At 43.7% G+C, this 20,558-nt stretch overlaps 1 protein-coding gene across 2 annotated transcripts in view; it reads right to left on the reverse strand.

Annotated features, from left to right (window-relative positions):
- The window catches only part of ADAMTSL3 (ADAMTS like 3), a 358,645-nt gene that overhangs the window by 8,937 nt on the left and 329,150 nt on the right, over positions 1-20,558 (reverse strand). For both annotated transcript variants that reach the window (XM_047795344.1, XM_047795345.1), the window contains exons 24-27: positions 18,465-18,647; positions 12,375-12,558; positions 8,117-8,321; positions 461-561 (exon numbers count right to left, since the gene is read on the reverse strand). In XM_047795344.1, the coding sequence (XP_047651300.1) occupies positions 461-561; positions 8,117-8,321; positions 12,375-12,558; positions 18,465-18,647 (673 nt within the window). The remainder of the gene's footprint in view (positions 1-460; positions 562-8,116; positions 8,322-12,374; positions 12,559-18,464; positions 18,648-20,558) is intronic.

Here is a 20,558-nt window from a genome sequence, read left to right on the forward strand (position 1 = left end):
CCCAAATAATTTGTAATTATTACATAGTAATTAATGTATCAGTATGACATAGACTATTGAGGGTGGCACTATAAGAAGTCATAATTGGAGTTCCTGTCATGGCTCAGCAGAAATGAATCTTACTAGCATCCATGAGGACACAGGTTTGATCCCTGGCCTCCCTCAGTGGGTTAAGGATCCAATATTGACATAAGCTGTGGTGTACGTCACAGACACAGCTTGGATCCTGAGTTGCTGTGGCTGTGGTGGAGGCCGACAGCTACAGTTCTGATTCAACCCCTAGCCTGGGAACCTCCATATGCTGAGGGTGCAGCCCTAAAAATACAAAAAAAACAAAAGTCATAATCTAGTAGGACTTGTCCATGTTGAGAGCTGCTATACAGGAGCAATGACTCCATTCTGGGGGGTCATCCCCACTGACCGAGGTGGGCTGGGTGCTGCCCTAGGGTGGGGTCAGTACCTCCTTCTGTCATCGCAGTCAGAGTCAGAACTGTTGTGAAGTTGACAAATCACATGAGGCTGCTGCATCCTCACAGCATGACCCAGGCAACGTCCAGGACACTGGAACAAAAGCACAACACAGTTTAAGCAACCTTGTGAGCTCAAAACCATGTGCTGTGGCGGGATCACCCAAGACTAGCTGTGGGGGGATCCGCTCTCCCCGAGGCAAATCAGGGAGGATGGAAGCCTGGCCCTGGGGACCAGACAGCCCCCTCAGAGCCAGCAAGATACCTGGTGTCCTTTCCTCCTTCTCCCCAGGAACTTGGACCATCTCTGAGGAGGGGGAAGAACAGGGCTGAGTGTAAGCCATCAGGCTTAGGTTCAGAAAGGACCATGCTTAAAATCAAGCCACAGCCAAGTCTGGGTTTTCCTGCTCTGAGCAAAACTGGAAGCTTGTGTGTTGGGGTGAGTTCAATTACAGAAAACACATTTTGACATGCAGTTCTTTAATTTTTATGTACTCATAATGGGAAGTTCCCATTATGGCATAGCAGTAATGAACCAGACTAGTATCCAGGAGGATGTGGATTGGATCCCCAGTCTCGCTCAGTGGGTTAAGGATCTGACGTCATCGTGAGCTGTGGTGTAGGTCGCAGATGCAGCTCAGATCTGGTGTGACTGTGGCTGTGGTGTAGGTGGCAGCTGCAGCTCTGATCTGGTGTGACTGTGGCTGTGGTGTAGGTGGCAGCTGCAGCTCTGATTCGACCCCCTAGCCTGGAAACTTCCATATGCTGTGGGTGTGGCCCTAAAAAGAAAAAAATAAGGCCTGTATTCGTAACACCTACCAATTTTCCCTTGTAATTCGTTTTATGCTTGAAAGAGTATTTCCCACCATGATAATTCTATTCCAGTTCAATTGCTTTCATATCAAGCAGTTCAATCACTCAGAATTTATTTTGGTGGATGCTATGAGTTTGGGTTCTAATTTCACCTATTTTTCTTCCATTAGTTAACCAATTTCCCTCAGACAATTTTTTTTTCCTAACAATGTTATTGACATATAATTCACATACCCTACGAGTCACTGTTTTATATACAATTTAATGGCTTTTAGAATTGGGCAACCATCACCCCAAAGAAGTTTAGAAATTGTCACCATCCCCAAAGAAACCCTGTCCCTTTTGCCAGTTACTCCCAGTTCCTGCCGCTGCTTTTCCCCCAGGTCCAGGCAACCATTAATCTACCTTCGTCCTTAGAGATTTGCTTATTGTAGACACTGCAAATACATGGAATCATGCAATATGTGGTCTGTTGTATCTGTCTTCCATCACTTATCATAATATATTTGTTTCATCCACACTGTCATACATATTAGCACCTCATTCTTTTTAATGGCCAGATACTATTCTATTGTATGAACATACCATATTTTTCTATTCATCAGTTATCCCACCTTTTGGTTATTAAGAGTTATGATGTGACTTGTTCCCACGTTTTGGTTGTTATGGATAATGCTGCTATGAACATTCATGTACAGGTTTTTGTGGGAACCTATGTTTCATTTCTCTCGCTCTCTTTTGTCTTTTTAGGGCTGTGCCCATGGCATATGGACATTCCCAGGCTAGGGGTTGAATGGGAGCTGCAGCTGCCAACCTACACCACAGCCACAGCAACGCTGGCTCTGAGCCTTGTTTGCGACCCACACCGCAGCGCCCGGCAATGCTGTGTCCTTAACCCACTGAGCAAGACAAAGGATCGAACTGGTGTCCTCATGGACACTAGTCGGGTTTGTTACTGCTGAGCCACGATGGGAACGCCTATGTTTCATTTCTCTTTGGTATATATCTAGGAGTGGAATTACTAGGTCATATGGTAACCATACATTTGATCTTTTTTAGAAACTGCCAGACTCTTTTCCAAAGTGGCTAGACCATGTTACAGTCCTGCTAGCAATGAATTAAGGTTTCAGTTTCCATGTTCTCATCAGCACTGGCTGCTATCTCTCTTTTTGATAACGGGCATGCTAGTGAGTGTGAGGGGGCATCTCACTGTGATTTTGACTTACATTTCCCTAATGATTAATGCTAAGTACCTTTTCCTGCTCTTATTGTCCATTTGTATCTCTTTATCGGAGAAGTCTCTTCAGATCCTTTGACAATATTTTAATTAGGTTATTTGTATTTTTGTTATTGAGTTTGCATGTTCTTTACATATTTGATACAAGTTCCCCTTCATATTTATGATTTAAAAGTATTTTCTCCCATTCAATGGGTTGTCTGTTTACTTCCTTGATCATGTCCTTTGTAGCAAAAAAGTTCCTGTTTGATGTAGTCCAATTTATCTATTTTTGTTGCTATAGCTTTTTGTTTGTTTGTTTGTCTAGTGTTATAGCTAAGAAACATTTCCTCATCCAAAGCTTGAATATTTATGGCTACATGTTCTTCTAAGAGCTTTATCGTTTTAGTTCTTAAATTTAGGCCTTTTATAAATTTTGAGTTAATTCATTTTTGTATATGTTGTAAGCTAGGGGTCCAAGTTCGTTCTTTTGTATGTGACTATCCAGTTGTCCAGAACCATTTGTTGGCAAGATTATTCTTTCCCCGTTGAATGGTTTTGTCACCCTTGTAGAAAATCAGCTGACACAGATAAATGGGTTTACCTCTGGACTTTCCATTCCATTTTATCAATCTATATGTCTATTCTATGCGAGTACCATGCTATCAGATTATTACAGTTTGTATTAAATCTGAAATTGAGAAGTCTGAACCTTCCAACTTTGTAACCTTGCTCTTTTTAAAGATTGTTTAGACTATTCTGAGTCCTTTATATTTCCTATGAATTTTCTGATCAGCTTGTCAATTTCAAGCTAAGAAGCTGGGATCTTTCTTTCTTTCTTTCTTTCTTTCTTTCTTTCTTTCTTTTTTTTTTTTTTTTGTCTTTTTAGAGCTGCACCCACAGCATATGAATGTTCCCAGGCTGGGTGTCAAATCAGACCTGCAGCTGCTGGCCTATCATCCCACAGCCACAGCAACGCCAGATCCAAGGTGCATCTGTGACCTACACCACAACTCTCAGCAACTCGGGATCCTTAAGCCACTGAGCAAGGCCAGGGCTCAAACACAAATCCTCATGGATGCGAGTTGGGTTTGTTACCACTGAGCCACCACAGGAACTCTTGAAGCTAGGATTTTGATAAGGACTGTGTTGAATACACAGATCAGTTTGGAGAGTGTTGTCATCTTAATGACATTAAGTCTTTCGATCCATAAATATAGGATGTCTATTGACTTAGATACTCTTTAATTTCCTTAAAAACCTTTGGTAGTTTTGTACTATTTATTTTTTAAAACCATAATCCCCCCCCCATGATTAACTGCCTTTGAACTTTAAACTCATTACCATGGATCCGTTTCTGTACTCTAAGTACACTCCATGATTCACGTCTAGTCCTGCACTAATGACACACTATTTTGCAACAGCTTGGCAGCATGCTTTGACATCAGATAAAGAATGTCTTTCTATTCCTCTAATAATGTGTTTTTCTGAAAATTTCTTGTCCTCATCCATTCTCCCATGTGAATGTGAAAATTATCTTAAGTTCCAAAAAAAATCTATTATAATCTGAATTGCCATTACCTTCCATGTTTCAGGTTTTTTTCAGTTTCTCTTACAGCACTGAGAGTACCTTTATTTATCCAACTTTTCTGTTATGGGTTTCAATCATGTGTTATATTTTTTCTCTGTGGAATCTGTGACAGTTAAATTTTATGTGTGAACTTGAATGGGCCATGCCTAGATATTCGGTCAAGCATTATGCTGGGTGTTTCTGTGAGGATGTTTTTGGATGAGATTAGCATTTAAATCAGTAGTCTACAGAAACAGATTGCTCTCCCTAAGCTGGTGGGCCTCATCTAGTCACTTGAGGGCTGAAGACAACAAAAAGGCTGACCCTCTCCCAAATAAGAAAGGATTCTTTCTGCCTGATGATATTTTTGAGCTGGGACACTGGCTTTTTCCTGCCTTTGGACTTTGAATTGAAACACTGGTTCTTCCTGGGTCTGGAATCTCCAAGCCTTTGGGTGAGAACACCATCATCAGCTCTCTTGGATCTCCAGCTTCCTGACTCACCCTGCAGCTCTTGGGACTTGTCAACCTCCGTAATTGTGTGAGTGTGTGTATGTATGTGTATATACATGTACGTGTATTTGTATGTGTGTATATATGAGATATATATATGAGAGAGAGAAAGGTCCTGTTGGACCTGTTTCCCGTGGGGAACCCTAACTAATACAGATATACAGACTGTGGTACTGAGAAGTGGACACTAATGTTAACACATACCTAAAATATGGGGGTGGCTTGGCTTTGGACTGGGTGATGGGAAGAGGCTGGAAGAGTTTTGAGGTACATGCTAGAAAAAGCCTAGACTGCCTTGAAGGGAATGTTGGTAGAAATAGGAACATTAAAGGTGATTCTGGTGAAGTTTCAGGTGGAAACAAGGAACATGCTACTGGAAACTGGAGAAAAGGCAGTCCTCATTATAAAGTGGTCAAAAAACTTGGCTGCCCCGTGTTCTAGTTGTTTTGTGGAGGGTAGAACTTGCAAGGGATGAACCTGGATATTTTGCTGAGGAGATTTCTAAGCAACATGTTCAAGCTGCAAGCTGGCTTCTGCTTACTGTCTATAGTAAAATGTCAGGGGAGAGGCCTTCTCATCATGGCTCAGGGGTAAAGAACCCAGCTAGTATCCATGAGGACTCCAGTTCGATCCCTGGCCTCGCTCAGTGGGTTAAGGATCCAGCATTGCCATGAGCTGTGGTGTAGGTCACAGACACAGCTCAGATCCCATGTTGCTGTGGCTGTGGTGTAGGCCGGCAGCTGTAGCTCTCATCTGACCCCTAGCCTGGGAACATCCATACGCTGCAAGTGCGGCCCTGAAATGAAAAAAAAAAAAAAATAGAACTCAGGAATAGAGATAGGATTATACCAGCAGAGACACTGCCAGTTTGGGCCAAAAGGAACAGAGGTGGGACACGATAGAGGAAGGCTTTCATACTTTGAGGGTTCTACAGGATGGGATGATAAAGCTATGCAGCTGCAAACATTCTTTACTCTTCAAACAAAGGCAGGAATGACCCAAAGCTGATTCAGAAATTAGCAGGGCTGCCACTCACACTACAGACCCTGGGGCAAAGATATTTCCTCCAGGGTCTCAGAGGTGAGGACCCCTCCTCAATCTCAGCAGGCCAGTACTTCCGGAGCAGAGTGACTCCGAAGAGTCATCTAGGTTAGGCTACTTCCCTAGAGCCATGGGGGCAAGGCTGCTGCCCAGAGGTCTGGAGGGCAGGGCATCAAGGCAAAGATGATTCGTCTTGAGCCTGAAGATCTAATGGAATTAGCCTTGCTGGCTCTTGGACTCAATGGGGACTCATCACCCCTTTCTTCTTTACGAGTTCTCTCCTGGGGAATAAGAATGTCTACCCTATGCTTGTCCCACTGCTGTATTTTGGAAGCACATCACCTGTCTGGTTTCACAGGTTCACAGCGGGAGGATAATTTTGCTTCAGGAGGACTCGTTTCTCACCCATACCTGATCGAGGTGACACTTAGTGATACTTTGGACTTGGAATCACTGTTGGAAAGGGTTAAGACTTCTGCAGATATCAGAGTTCCCGCTGTGGCTCAGCAGGTTAAGAACTCAATATAGCATCTGTGAGAATGCAGGTTCGATCCCTGGCCTTGCAGAGGAGTGGGTTAAAGATCTGGCCTTGCCGCAAGCTGAGGCACAGGTTGCAGATGTGGCTTGGATTCACTGCTGACATGGCTATGGCTGTGGCTGGCAGCTGCAGCTCTGATTTGACCCCGAGCTCAGGAACTTCCAAATGCTGTAGGTGCAGCCCTAAAAAAAAAAAAAAAAGAAAAAGAAAAAGAAAAAGGAAAAAAAAATAGACTTCTGCGGATACTGGGATGGAGTCAAAGTATTTTGCACAAAGGACATGAATTTGGAGGGTCCAGAGGACAGAGTGTTAAGACCAAATTGTACCCCCTCGAAATTTATCTACAGAAGCCCTAACCACCAATGTGACTGTATTTGGACATAGGGCCTATAAGGAGGTTAAAGGTTAACTGAGGCCATAAGGGTGGGGGGGTCTTTTTTTTTTTTTTTTTTTGTCTTTTTGCCATTTCTTGGGCCGCTCCCGCGGCATATGGAGGTTCCCAGGCTAGGGGTCGAATCCGAGTTGTAGCCACCGGCCTATGCCAGAGCCACAGCAACGCGGGATCCGAGCTGTGTCTGCAACCTACACCACAGCTCACGGCAACTCCGAATTGTTAACCCACTGAGCAAGGGCAGGGATAAAACCCGCAACCTCATGGTTCCTAGTCGGATTCGTTAACCACTGTGCCACGACGGGAACTCCCCATAAGGGTGGGGGGTCTTAATCCAATAGGAACAGGGTCCTTAGAAGAAGAGGAAGAAACACAAGAAATCTCGCCTTTTCTGTGTGCACACAGAGAAGAAGCCGTACAAGGCCACAGCGCGAAGGTGGCTGTCTACAAACCAGAAAGAGAGGTCTCACTAAAACCAACCCTGACCACAGCTTATCTTGGATGTCTAGCCTCTCAATCTGTGAGGAAATACATTTCTGCTGTTTAAGGCACCCAGGCTGTGGTTTTCTGTTACGGCAGCCCAGTGGACTAATACAAGGTCCTATACATTTCTTAACATTCCCTCCCCCTGCAATTTTCTAATTATAATATTAAAGGTGGTATTTGTGTTGTATTACTAACATTTCTCTGCTGCTTTGAAAACTGTTACGGGAGTATAGTGACTTACAATGCTGTATTAGTTTCAGGTGTACAGCAAAGTGAATCTGTCATACGTATACATAGATCAATCCATTTTTTCCTGTATAGGTTGTTACAGGCCACTGAGTAGATTTCCCTGTGCTATTCAGTAGGTCCTGTTTTTTGTTGTTGTTGTTGTTGTTGGTTTGTTTTTGTTTCTCTTTTGTCTTTTTAGAGCTGCATCTGTGGCATATGGAGAGTCCCAGACTAGGGGTATAACTGGAGCTACAACTTCCGGCCACAGCCACAGCAACGCCAGATCCGAGCCGTGTATATTATCTACACCACAGCTCATGGCAACGCGGGATCCTTAACCTACTGAGTGAGGCCAGGGATCGAACCCACAACCTCATGGTTCCTGGTCAGATTCATTTCTGCTGCACCACGACGGGAACTCCCAGCAGGTCCTTGTGAATTATGTATTTTATATACAGGAGTGTGTCTGTGGGATTCCCATCCTCCTAATTTATCCCTCCGCCCAACAGTTTCCCCTTTGGTCACCATGAGCTTGATTTAGAAAGCTGTGAGTTTGTTCCTGTTTTATAAGTACACTCTGGTCTGTTTCTTGAAGGCTACTCTTATTCCTAGTGTCTCACACCAGTCGATCTTGGAGCTCCGGTTACAGAGCTGGTGCATCAAAAGGACCCAACCTTGGTTTACTTGTATTGGAAGACAGAGACACTATGAATTCCAAATGAAATCCGTGAAGTCCAGACACATACATTCATGTTAGAGACCAATCGGATTTTTTTCTCCAAAATTAAAAAAAAGGTATGAGAAACAAAGTGATGATTACACTACTATCAAAGCACTAGATCTGTCAGCTTTACCTGGCTCCCTGGTTCAATGGCCCCTTGAACACACGGGTGACTGGCACAGGGTCTCCTTCCCAAAGGTTTGTCCTTGAGGGCACATGCTCTTGGCGACATCACCTGCACAGTGCCATTGGCTCTCGTGCGCTTGCATGTCACTTGCCGACTGCGGAATCCTTCCCCACAAGACACAGAACACTGGGACCACGCACTCGTGAACCACCTGAGAACAAAAAGTCCAGGAGCTTAGTAAGCTCTGGCAGGACAACAGAAAAAAAAATCACGGACACAGAGAACACACTTGTGGTTGCCAAGGGGCAGAGGGAGGGAGTGGGATGGATTGGGACTTTGGGGTTAATGGATGCAAACTATTGCCTTTGGAATGGATAAGCAATGAGATCCTGCTGTGTAGCACTGGGGACTCTATCTAGTCACTTATGATGGAGCATGATAATGGGAGAAAAAGAATGTATATGTGTATGTGTGACTGGGTCACCTGGCTGTACAGTAGAAAACTGATAGAACATTGATTGTAAACCAGCTATAATGGAAAAAATAAAAATCATTAAAAAAAAAAAAGTACTGGTAGGACAGAACCTACAGGGGTGTCTTCAGAGGAAAAACTGACTTTAACATTATGGCTGTTTCAGGGCCATCATGTGTCTCTCTGGGAACAGGCAGTAGCACAGATAATTCCCAGCCTTATTCTCAGATTTTCCTTTTTTTCCTCTCTTTTTTCTTTTTGCTTTTTAGGGCCGCACTCACGGCATATGGAGGTTCCCAGGCTAGGGGTTGAATCAGAGCTGCAGCTGCCGGCCTATACCACAGCCCCAGCAATGCTGGATCCTTAGGATCCTTAACCCACTGAGCAAGGCCAGGGATCGAACCTGCATCCTCACAGAGATAACGTCGGATCCAAAACCCACTAAGTGACAACGGAAACATCAATAACAACATCTCTATTGTTTCTTCTGGTTAGGAAAGAGTATGACTGTTTTTTCTAGGCATGCATAAAAATATCCACAGCCCTCCTAAGAGCACGCCCCCTCCCCGACCCCAGCATCTGTTTTGTTCTACAGTGTGACCCTGCCTCTCACTCTCCTCCAGGGCACAGATCATTGGATCCAGTGTGCGAGTTTGCACAGGGCAGTGAGCTGTATGGCATCAAGCCTGCATGTGCTTTCCTCTCAATCAAAATGAGACTGAGAACAGTAGCTGCCTTGTAGGTTTGTGCTCAATAAATTCTACTATCATTTTTTTTTAATTTTGTGTTTTGGCATCATTTGGTCGATGATCTGCTAGAGACTATGCTATTCATTCATTCATTCAATTTATTTATTAATTTATTTATTTTTATTTATTTTTGGCCAAACCTGCAGCATGTGGAAATACCCAAGCCAGGGATCAAACCCAAGCCATAGCAGTGACCCAAGCCACAGCAGTGACAATGTCGGATCTTTAACCACTCAGCCACTGGGGAACTCCCATTCATTCATTCCTTTAACAAATATTTTTAGAGGGTGTACAATGGGGCAGTCATTGTGCTAAGTGCTGGGAATAAAAGTGTGAGGCACAAAAGCCATGGATTTGCTCTCATAGAACTGACGGTCTAGTGGGAAAGCAAGACAGAGAGACTGTGGTAAGAGCTCCAGAGAAGAAAGATAAGGAAATAGAAAAACATATAGCACAGGGGCCTCCCTTGGTTCAGGCCCTACCAGGTGCCCCTGAATCTAGATGAGTAGGAATAACTAAGTGAAAAGAGAGGGAACAGTGTTATGGATAGAGGAAGTGGTACATGCAGAGGCCCTGAGCCAGGACAGAGAACGGCAGCTCTACGGGACACAAAAGACCAGTGTGGATGAAGACCAGATAACCAGGCTGGGAGACACAAGCAGTGAGACAGATGGCAGCCTGAGGCCCAAGCATAGGGGGACTTCTGTTCTTCCACCCATGGATTCTGTCAGGCAGCCGAGAATACTTACTGGGCACTTGCTGTGTGCAAGGAATTCTTTGGAGTTAAAAAAATGAACAAGATAGACACAGCCCCCTCTGCCAGGAATTTTGACCTCTGTCCTAAGAACAATGGGAAGTCATGGGAGAGTTTCAAACAGAGGAGCATCGTGGTGAGTTTGTTTTGAAAGGTGGTTGTGCTCACAGAGTGGACACAGCACTCCAGGGAGGAGGCAGAAATCAGGAGGCTCCTGGCACAGTCCTCAGAAAGGATAATGGCTTGGACTCCAGTGGCGACAGTGGAAATGGATGAGAATGGATGGAAGGGAGAGGAAAGGGAGTCAGAGATGCTGTCATTGCCACCTGGAACGCGGGACGGATCAGATTAGATGGAGACCGTGAATTTGATTTTGGACATTTTTAAAACTATTGACTTGTGTCAGTGGTGGAGGAAGAATGTCGGCTGCTATATCAGTAAATAAAGGATGTTTGGAATGGATAAGCAATGAGATCCTGCTGTGTAGCACTGGGAACTATGTCTAGTCACTATGATGGAGCACGGTGGAGGATAATGTGAGAAAAAGAATGTGTATATATATGTGTGACTGGCTCACCTTGCTCTTGCGGTAGAAAACTGACAGAACACTTTAAACCAGCTATGATGGAAAAAATAAAAATCATTAAAACAAAAAAGATGTTGCAGCCATCAAGACAGCAGCCACTGGTGCAGCCCAATGGTGCAGCCTAAGGGGCTTCAGGATGGAGAAAAGCAGGATACTGGCCCTGGATAATCAAGGTGCAAATCCAAGGAATGATTTCAACGATCCCAGACTTTTGCATCTTCCCATACAGAGAAAAGCGCTAAATTCATTAACTGGAGATGTCTGGTTTTCTTCTCTTTTTTTTTAGGGCCACACCTGCGGCATATGGAGGTTCCCAGGCTAGGGGTTGAATTGGAGCTGTAGCCGCTAGCCTAAACCACAGCCACAGCAACCTACACCACAGCTCAGGACAGTGCCAGATCCTTAACCCACTGAGCGAGGCCAGGGATTGAAACTTCGTCTTTGTGGATACTAGTCAGATTCGTTTCCACTAAGCCACAACGGGAACTCCATGGTTTTCTTTAATTAATAGTAATCTTTTGATATTCCAACTACCTCGTTTTTGCTGCAAACCTCCTATATATCCTGGCTTCTCCCTCACCTCTTCAGAGCAGTCCCTCAGAGCTACCTGAGAGTCTGCCTCCCAAGCGTGAATCCTTAGAAAGTCCACTGAATAAAACATTATGTTTTGCATTTTTTTTTTCTTTTCTGGCTGCCTGTGGCCATGGAGTTCCCAGGCCAGGGATCAGATCCCAGCTGCAGCTACAGCTGTGGCAATGCCAGATCCTTTAACCCACTGTGCTATGCGGGGATCGAACCTGCATCCTGGTGCTATAGAGATGCTGCGGATCCATTGTGCCACAGTGGGAACTCCCACTGAATAAAATGTAATTCTCAACTTTCAAGTTTTGCATTTTTTTTCAGTCGACACATCTATTACATAGAAAGGTTTTTAATGATTTTACCTCCAGGGGTGGAGCCTAAGGAATTGTGCTTTTAACTAGTGCCCCTCATGCTTCTGGCCCACCGCTGTATCTCCTAGCTATCTCCTAGGTAAACCCATGGCAGCAGCTCATTGAGCTCTTAAAGCACGGGGTGAGTGCAGGAAGCAGATTTGGGCAGCGATTAAGAGCAGAGGCTCTGAAACGAGACTATCTCAGTTTGAATTCTGGCCCTTGGACCTGTGTGGCCTAGGGGAGCTTTTCCATATGTCAAAGAGAAAACCGAACAATACCTACCTCATAAATGACTATGAAGTGATCCACAGAAAGCCCTTGCAGTCCAAGCTAAATAAATCTTAGTGACTGAGTTATTAAATCCAAATTACTGGTTTTTTTTTTCTTTCTTTTCTTCTTTTTAGGGCTACCCCTGAGGCATATGCAAGTTCCCAGGCTAGGGGTCAAATCTGAGCTGCAGCTGCAGGCCTAAACCATAGGCACCACAATGCCAGACCTGACCGCATCTGTGACCTATGCTGCAGCTTGTGGCAATGCCGGATCCTTAACCCATGGAGTGAGGCCAGGGATCGAACCCACACCCTCATGTATACTAGTTGGGTTTTTAACCTGCTGAGTCATAAAAGGAACTCCCACTGTGTGTGTGTGTTTTAATTAAAAAATGGTTGATTTCCAATGTTTCTTCAGTTTCTGCTGTACATCAAACTGACCTAATCACAGGCAGCAAAACCCCAGTACTGATGAGATAAGAAGCATGACTCCACATACCTTGAGGGGCAGTCCTGGAGGTTACAGGGCTGGTACCCAGCCAGTGGCTTCTGGAGGTGATTGCACAAGGACTCACTCACTTCCTGCCCATTGGCCATCATGCACTGGGGTCTCCGAACGCGGGCTCCCAAGTGGCCACAGGTGGCAGAACAATGTGTCCAGTTACCAAGCTCCCAGAAAGGCTCTGCAGAAAGAAAATGCATGTCATGACAACCCCGGGAGGAGAAACACCAATGGGCTGGAGATGACCTGGCCAAAGACCACACCACCAGCTGCTTTCTGGTTAGCCGCCTGTCTGGTTCTTTGAGGAACACACAGAAAGGAAGCCATAGCATTGTGCGAAGGGGTCCTTTAAAACTCCTTTCCCCTCCACTGGCTTATTGTAATAACTGGTGGGAATGGCAGCCAGAATGGGGCCCCTGGACCACAGAGGGGAGAGGGGCTATTGCAGACCAGCTGGATCTGCCAGAAAAATCCTAGAGAGAGGGAGGGTGTGTTCTGTGCAGTGGGCTGCATCCGAGTCAGTCTCTAAGCAGAGCCAAGAGGACAAGAATGGAGGGTTTCTCAGGGGACGCCCTAATGGGCTCTATTTCCCAAAAGTGGATCAGGTGGAGAGAGGAGAGATGATTGAGCGGGGACCAGGGATGAAGCCAAAAGGTTAAAGATGCATTTCAATTCCACGCTCACTTTTCCATTCGTTCTTAATCTAAACTTCAGATTGGTCCTGAAGCTTCATGTGTAATTTGTCAGGGAGACATCTGGAAAGGTGAAAATGGGAGTTTCCTTTAGAAAAGTTGAAGCTGACCCCCTCCGATAATTAAGAGCTTTTTCACTGTAGACCCCATTCCAGTCTTCCTTCCCTTTTGACACTTGGTTAAAAAGATGAGGTAGGACGCGATGATGACAGACTTGATCACAGAAGGTGCCAGATTTCCTTGTAATAATCACAAGTAATTGATAGCTACCAGCTGTGTCTACATGCTCCCTCACAGAGCAGAGAGATTTCTTTAACTTGTTTTCCAGTTTTTCCTTTTGATTTTTGAATTTTTGTCTTAAGTTGCAACATCATTTGTGAAGTGGAACAGTATATATTTTTAGTCCCCCCCCCCCGTCCCAACCTCAGCATTACAGTTTCTTTAAAACAATTTTTCAAAAATAGCTACATGTATTGAATTTTCCAGGTAGCAGGTACTAAGTTAAACACGTTAACGTCAATTTTCCTTTTTTTTTTTTTTTTCTTTTTAGGGCCACACCCACGGCATATGGAGGTTCCCAGGTTAGGGGTCAAAGTGGAGCTATAGCCACTGGCCTCCACCACAGCCACAGCAACATGGGATCCGAGCTGCATCTGCGACCTACACCACAGCTCATGGCAACGTGGGATCCTTAATCCACTGAGCAAGGCCAGGGATTGAACCTGCATCCTCATGGATACTAGTGAGATTCATTTCCACTGAGCCAGGATGGGAACTCCCAATTTGCCTTTTAATCCATATGTCCATCTTGTGAATTAGAGTCTTTTTCTCTGCAAGATGGAAACTAAAAAAAGCTAAGTGACTTTTCCAAGGTCCTTCATCTATCAGCTGGATTGGAACTCAGTGTGTCTGACTCCAAATCTAACTCTATTATGCCCGTTTCACTAAGACTTCTTAACAGTTCAAGGCAGGACATACCTGCATGTCTTTTTAAAAAATGTGCATTTTTATAAATTGAGGTATAAGTCACATACAATAAAATGCTCAGACATTAGGCATGCAGTTTTATGAATTTTCACAATTACATACATGTCCTTCTGTACTCTTGATCCAAAACAAGGTATATAATATTTTATCACCCCCAAAAGTTTCCTCCTGTCTCTTTTTCATTAATTCCCCTTTTCTTCCTAGATAACTACTTGCTCAATTCTATCAATACACATCTGTAGTATCTGTTCTTGGACTTCATACAATATGTACTCTTTTGTGTTTGGCTTCTTTTGCTTAACATAATGTTTTTGAGAGTCACTCGTACTGTTGCTACATATCAGTAATTTATCCTCTTTTATGGCTCAGTGATATTCTACTGTATGAATACACCAGAGTTTGTGTATCCATTTTCCTGTTGGTGGCCATTAAGAAGTGAGAGCTGCTAGGAACATTCTTGTATGAATTTTTTTGCGAACATGTTTTCTTTTCTTTTTTTTTTTTTGGATAAACACCTGTGAGTGGAATTACAGGGTCAAGGGCAGGTGTGTGTTTAAGTTTATTAGAAACTACTGTACAGTTTTCCTAAAGCAGGTGGACCATTTTATACATTTGTCCACCATGCATGACAGTTTCAGCTGTTTGTGCAGACTTCGCATTGTCAGTGTTTTTGTTCTAGTCGGTGTGATATTGTATCTCACTGTGCTTTTTATTTTTTTATTTTTTTTATTTTTATTTTTTGGTATTTGTTGTTGTTGTTGTTGTTGTTGTTGTTGCTATTTCTTGGGCCGCTCCCGCGGCATATGGAGGTTCCCAGGCTAGGGGTCGAATCGGAGCCGTAGCCACTGGCCTACACCAGAGCCACAGCAACGCGGGATCCGAGCCACGTCTGCAACCTACACCACAGCTCACGGCAACGCCGGATCGTTAACCCACTGAGCAAGGGCAGGGATCGAACCCGCAACCTCATGGTTCCTAGTCGGATTCGTTAACCACTGCGCCACGACGGGAACTCCCCTCACTGTGCTTTTTAACTTTCATTTCCCTGATGCCAATCTGTACATCTTTTGCAAACTGTCTGTTCAAGTCTTTTGCCATTTCTTTGGGAGGGGACAGTTCGTGGTCCACCTATAGAAGTTCTTCGTATATCCTAGATATAAGTTCTTCACCAGACATATGGACTGCCAATCTATTTCCCAGTCTAGAAAATATTTTAGAAATATTAAATATTTGTATTTAATATTAGCATGAAAATGAAAGGCACTAGCTCAAGATTTAAAAGGTTGAGGTGATGTTTCTGTGTTTCAACAGGCTGAAATTGTTCCTGTATAGAAGATCTAATAAAGCATGTGGTCTGAAAGTAGCCTCAGGGTATCCTTCCGTGATTGTCTCATTTTTGAGCTACAAGAAGCTGAGATCAATAGCACAGGTTCCCTGTGATTCTAGCATTTCTGATTTCCTTAATTCTACCTCTTTCCCTTGGCCTCCTGAAGATTTTTGCAAGCTGGAGATACTTAGATTAGGTTCTTGTGACCAAGCACTGATATATAACAGTTAATATGTGTGGAAAAAAATATCTGTGAAAGAAAAAGAATGAAAGAAATGATTCCACAATTCTTAGCAAATATTCTCATTATTGATATTTAACAAGTTGGCAATAGTTTTGCAACTAGAAAACCAATAGCTGCATTACCACTAATAATAATGTACATTTAGGATATGAGTTTTGTGGGTTTCCTCAGGAGTGATTTTTTTTAAAGTTTCACTATGGAAGGAACAAGTTGAACCCCAGAAGACTGAGGGGGAGGAAAAAAGCTGGCTGAATGTCAAGGAATAATTTCACTTACTGCAAAGTGCAAAACATGGAGGGTCTTTTAACTAAATCCTTTTCCTAGCACATGCCTCACAACCAGAAAATTCCCCCAAAAGTCAATATTCCAGATCTGAAGGTAAGGGGTTTCCTGTTGGCTGTTGGCTCCTGTGTTGGATGCCTGGAGCATATGCTTTTTATGGCCCTTGGGAAATATAATTTTACTGTCTCATTGTCGTTGTTCTGAGAGGAAAAGGAACACTTGCTTACCAATTAGAAATGATCTAACTCTTGTTCCAGCATGGGTGCTCTTAAAAGAAGACACCTCTTAGGAAATAAGCCCTTTCCAATAGAATGCTCTGTCCCAGGACGCTTAGGCTCACACAGATCTGTGAGCTATGTGTGGGGTTGGGAGTGTGGAGTGAGGCAGGGGTTTAGTTAGAGTTATTAACTATGCTAACATGTTGCATCTCTGCATATTTTCAGGGTTTGTAGCCTAATGAGGTAGACTAAAAAAATTCAGTAGAATTCCAAAAAGGACTGGAGGCAGCAGTTCCTCCCCCTAGAAAACTTTGGGAAAAGGAAAAGGGTGATGTTTTGCAGAGGGCCTCACCTGGTGAGGAGTGCAGCTTCTCAGGATGGGTGTGAAGCATGAGTGTAAGAGCAGAAGGATGGCAGAGGGATGCTGTATATGGTTTTGATATGAGACATTCTCCATTCCTCAGTCATGTGACCAAAGTCATGAGCTGCCTGGCTGGAGAGACCTCTGAGAGAAGAGGTGTGCAGGGCAGAACTGAGACAGCCATGCAGATCCACGAGTGGAGAAGAGAGAAACAAGGAATAAGGCTGGGGCTCTCAGGGAGCTCGGCCAACAGACAGGTTTGGCCATCCTCATTTGTTGAAAATCTTCCATTCTAAGATCCTGGAGGACCTCAGAGGCTCTTTGGGAAGGGCTGCATTGAGGTACACCAGGGCCTTCCTGATCAACACTGAGAGTCCAGGAAGAGTAGGATGAAGGGCCCTGGAAGAGATGACTACACATTTGGGTTCTAGTGCAAACTTTCTGTGAGTCTCAGGTTTCCTCATCTCTGCAATGGGATAAAAGATTACTGGCCCTGACACTGTGCTACTGCAAATGTCAAAAGAGTTGATGAACATCAAGTACTTTTGGCATGACGACTCTGCCAACTCCCCACCTTTTCATGTCTCTGGGCTTCTCTAACTGCCAACAAGAAAAGCCATAGAGAGAGCTCTTTTCCATCAGCCTTTTAGTTGGGCAGTAGATTCTACAATCTCATCCCAATTCTGCCAATGATTCAATCCCATTCATTTATGAAACATTTGTTTAATACCTACACCTGTGTTAGGTGCTGGAGATACAAAAGGGAGTAAAGGATCCCTAATGTCAGTCTAACTGACTTCTGTGACCCACTTTCAAATAGTTTAAAGAGGAGTAGAATTTATTGAGTCCTAAAACTCCTACACTTAAAGCCCATTCTGGTGACAAGAATTGGGTGAGACCCAGATATTATCCCTAACAGATAGCAATAGAAGAAGCCACTTTATCATCCTGTTCCAGGGGCACATGTAATGACAGTTCCCAAATTACAGTAAACGCCGCTACAAGATGTCCTAAGACTCAACTGATTAGTATTTATTGAGCACCTGGTTTGTACCTCATGCTGTGTTATATTCTTTTTTAAAGAAATTTATTGGAATATAGCTGACTTACAATGTTGTATTAGTTTCAAGTGTACAGCAAAGTGAATCAGTTATACATATAAATATACATATATCCATTCTTTTTTCCCATATAGGTTATTACAGAATATTGAGCAGATTTTTCTGTGCTATATGGTAGCTCCTTGTTAGTTATCTTAGGGCTGTGAAAAAATTTAGACATGGTCTCTACCATTAAGGAACCCATGATTTATTTGAGGAAATACAGATGAAAGAGGAAACAATTTGAGACTAATGTGTACCAGGACTTGGTCACGGATCAATTGGCGAGACCAGAGAAAGGGGTTGCCCCCAAATTAGACAAGGGTTCACACAGGAGACAGGAATTCAGCTGGACCTACAGAATGGGAGGTACTGAGACAACATGATAAAGGCAGTGAAGGACACTTCTTTCAGGGAGAGCAGTAATGCCTAGAAGCCAGACTTCCAGGGAGGCAGCATGGTGTGTGTGTGTGTGTGCATGTGCGTGTGCGTGTGTGTGTGTGTTGAATCATAGGGTAGGGAACCATTGACTAGAAAAGAATTTAGTGCTAGCTTAGAATAGCTTAGTCAGGGTAAGGAGTTAAGCAGATGTAGAGGAAGAATATGTAGGATCTTGTTTCTGGGCAGAAAAGTTCATATCCCAGTGTAGGTTCTTAGGGGCAGAGAAGTAGTAGCATAAAAGTCACAACCTTCTAAGATAAGAACTGGTAAAACAGAGTATAAAATTTCATGTTCCTTGTTAAGTGGGCAGTGGCAGTGATAGTTAAGACCATTAGATGTCCACTTGTTTACTTCTCAACTCAAGAATCAACGAAACCAGGTCATACTCTGTACATACTACAGGAAGCACTTGATGAACAAGAGTTTGACACTTACCCAGTAAGTGGAGGACAGATGTTGCCTTTGCCTTTCCAAGAGCATTGATGGCTGTGCAGACATAGGTTCCTTCATTTTCAAGGGAAACATTCTGCAACAACAGGGATCCATTGAAAAGCAAGGAAATACTGTCACTCAGAGATCCTCCTTTCTTCAACCAAGTTATATTAGGTTGAGGGATACCTTCGGAATAAAAACAAATACGACAAAGGCAAATTCCTTTAAGAATAGGGCCAGAGTACCACATGACAAATACCATACAGCATTTTGACCGCAAGTCAGCAAGTGGGTTTAATTACATATAATAGGAAAAACAGCTCCTCTATGGCAGGTGGGGGATGATGATAAAGCAAAGGGCTTTGGTCTACTGAGCACTTGCATGATTTATGTATCTGTGTCAGGGAAGAGGAGCCAAATGGTGTGGAATTACTCCATATTGCGAAGGGGGAGAAATTTGATGTAGCGTGAGGGTAACAGGTGAGTGGGTGGAAAAGAGAAGCTGGTCAAGCAGGGTGAATGTGGAGGCAGAGACACGAGGGAAATTCCTAGTGGTGGGGGGGGGGGTTGTCACAATGAAGGCTTTGGAAAACAAAAATATAGAACATGGATCTTTAAGTGGTTTGCTGTGCATATGCAATGAAACATTCCTCTTTTAGGAGGAATGCAAAATCTTCAGGGAAATAGATTTTGTTCATTTATGCTTTTTTAAAAGCAGGTAATTTCAGGAGTTCCTGCTGTGGTGCAGTAGATTAAGGATTTGGCATTGTCTCTGAAGCAGCATGGGTTCAATCCCTGGCTCAGAAACTTCCATATGCTGTGGGCGGGCCTGAAAAAAGAAGAAAAAGGGGGGGATAGTTTGAAGGAACAAAAAGAAGTGCTGTATTTTTAGTCTGGGGCGATGTAGTGAGGTGCACAGACTACAGAAGCAACGTCTCTGGACACAGGAAGGAACAGCATGAGGAACTGAAAGAATTTCTCTCCCCACATCTTGAGAAGTCTTGGCAATTTGCTGGAATATAGGATGTGAAACTCTGAGGACTCTCATTTGGTCCTAAGAGCTGGGGCTGCCTCCAATGATGCCTGAGATCCGGCTGGGTTACGAGTTTAAGGATGTCCCCTCCTCCCGCAGTGCTCTGGCTAGAGAGTCTGGCAGACACGGCAAGGCTTTCTGACAAAAAAGAGATGTCAGCGCTATAATCATGAATTTGCAATGCACCTTGCAGGATCCATGAACACTGGGATATTGATCCTCACAGTTATTCCCAACTCCTGGGCAGCAGTCACTATTAGCTCTCTCTTAGAGCAGAGGAAGCTGGTCAAGTCAAAACCCAGGCCAGAACCAAAAAACCCCAAAGTAACAAGAACCAACAGTGTTCCCTGGTGGCCTCGCAGTTAGGGATGCGGGGTTGTCACTTCTGCGGCTGTCACTGCTCTGGCTTGCAGGAATTTCTGCAGCAGGCACTGCCAAACAAACAAATCCCCTAAAAACTAAAAACCGAAAACCAATCTAGGACGAAACCTAAATATCCAGAGAGGTGCTAATCACAAGTGCACATATCTTTTTTTGTTGTTTCTTCTACAAATATATGCACACAGAGAGGTTAAACTTTCCGTAAGGTCACCATCTAGTAACCTGGATCTGAGATTTACGCCCACACAGTTTACTCTAGAACTTAACCTCTTAACCTGGATTTAGGTAAGCCTTGTATATTCCTTGACAGATTTATTCCTAGGCATCTTAACTGTTTTTGCGCCAGAGTAAGCAGGCTCTTTTAAAATACATTGTATATTTGTTTATTGCTGATAATTAGAAAAACAATGAACACTTGTATATTTATCTTACATCCAATCATCTTATGAATTTTATTATCATTATCATTCTTTTTTTGTTGTTGCTGCACCTGTGGCATATGGGAATTCCTGGGCCAGGGGTCACATTGGAGCTGCAGCTGGGGACTACACCACAGCCACAGCAACACTGGATCAGAGTCATATCCGCAACCTACGCTGCAGCTTACAGCAAGGCCAGATCTTTAACCCAATGAGAAAGGCCAGGGATTTAATTTACCACAGCCTCACACAGATAATGTCAAG

This window comes from Phacochoerus africanus, chromosome 9, assembly GCF_016906955.1.
Source record: "Phacochoerus africanus isolate WHEZ1 chromosome 9, ROS_Pafr_v1, whole genome shotgun sequence".
NCBI classification, from domain to species: Eukaryota; Metazoa; Chordata; class Mammalia; order Artiodactyla; family Suidae; genus Phacochoerus; species Phacochoerus africanus.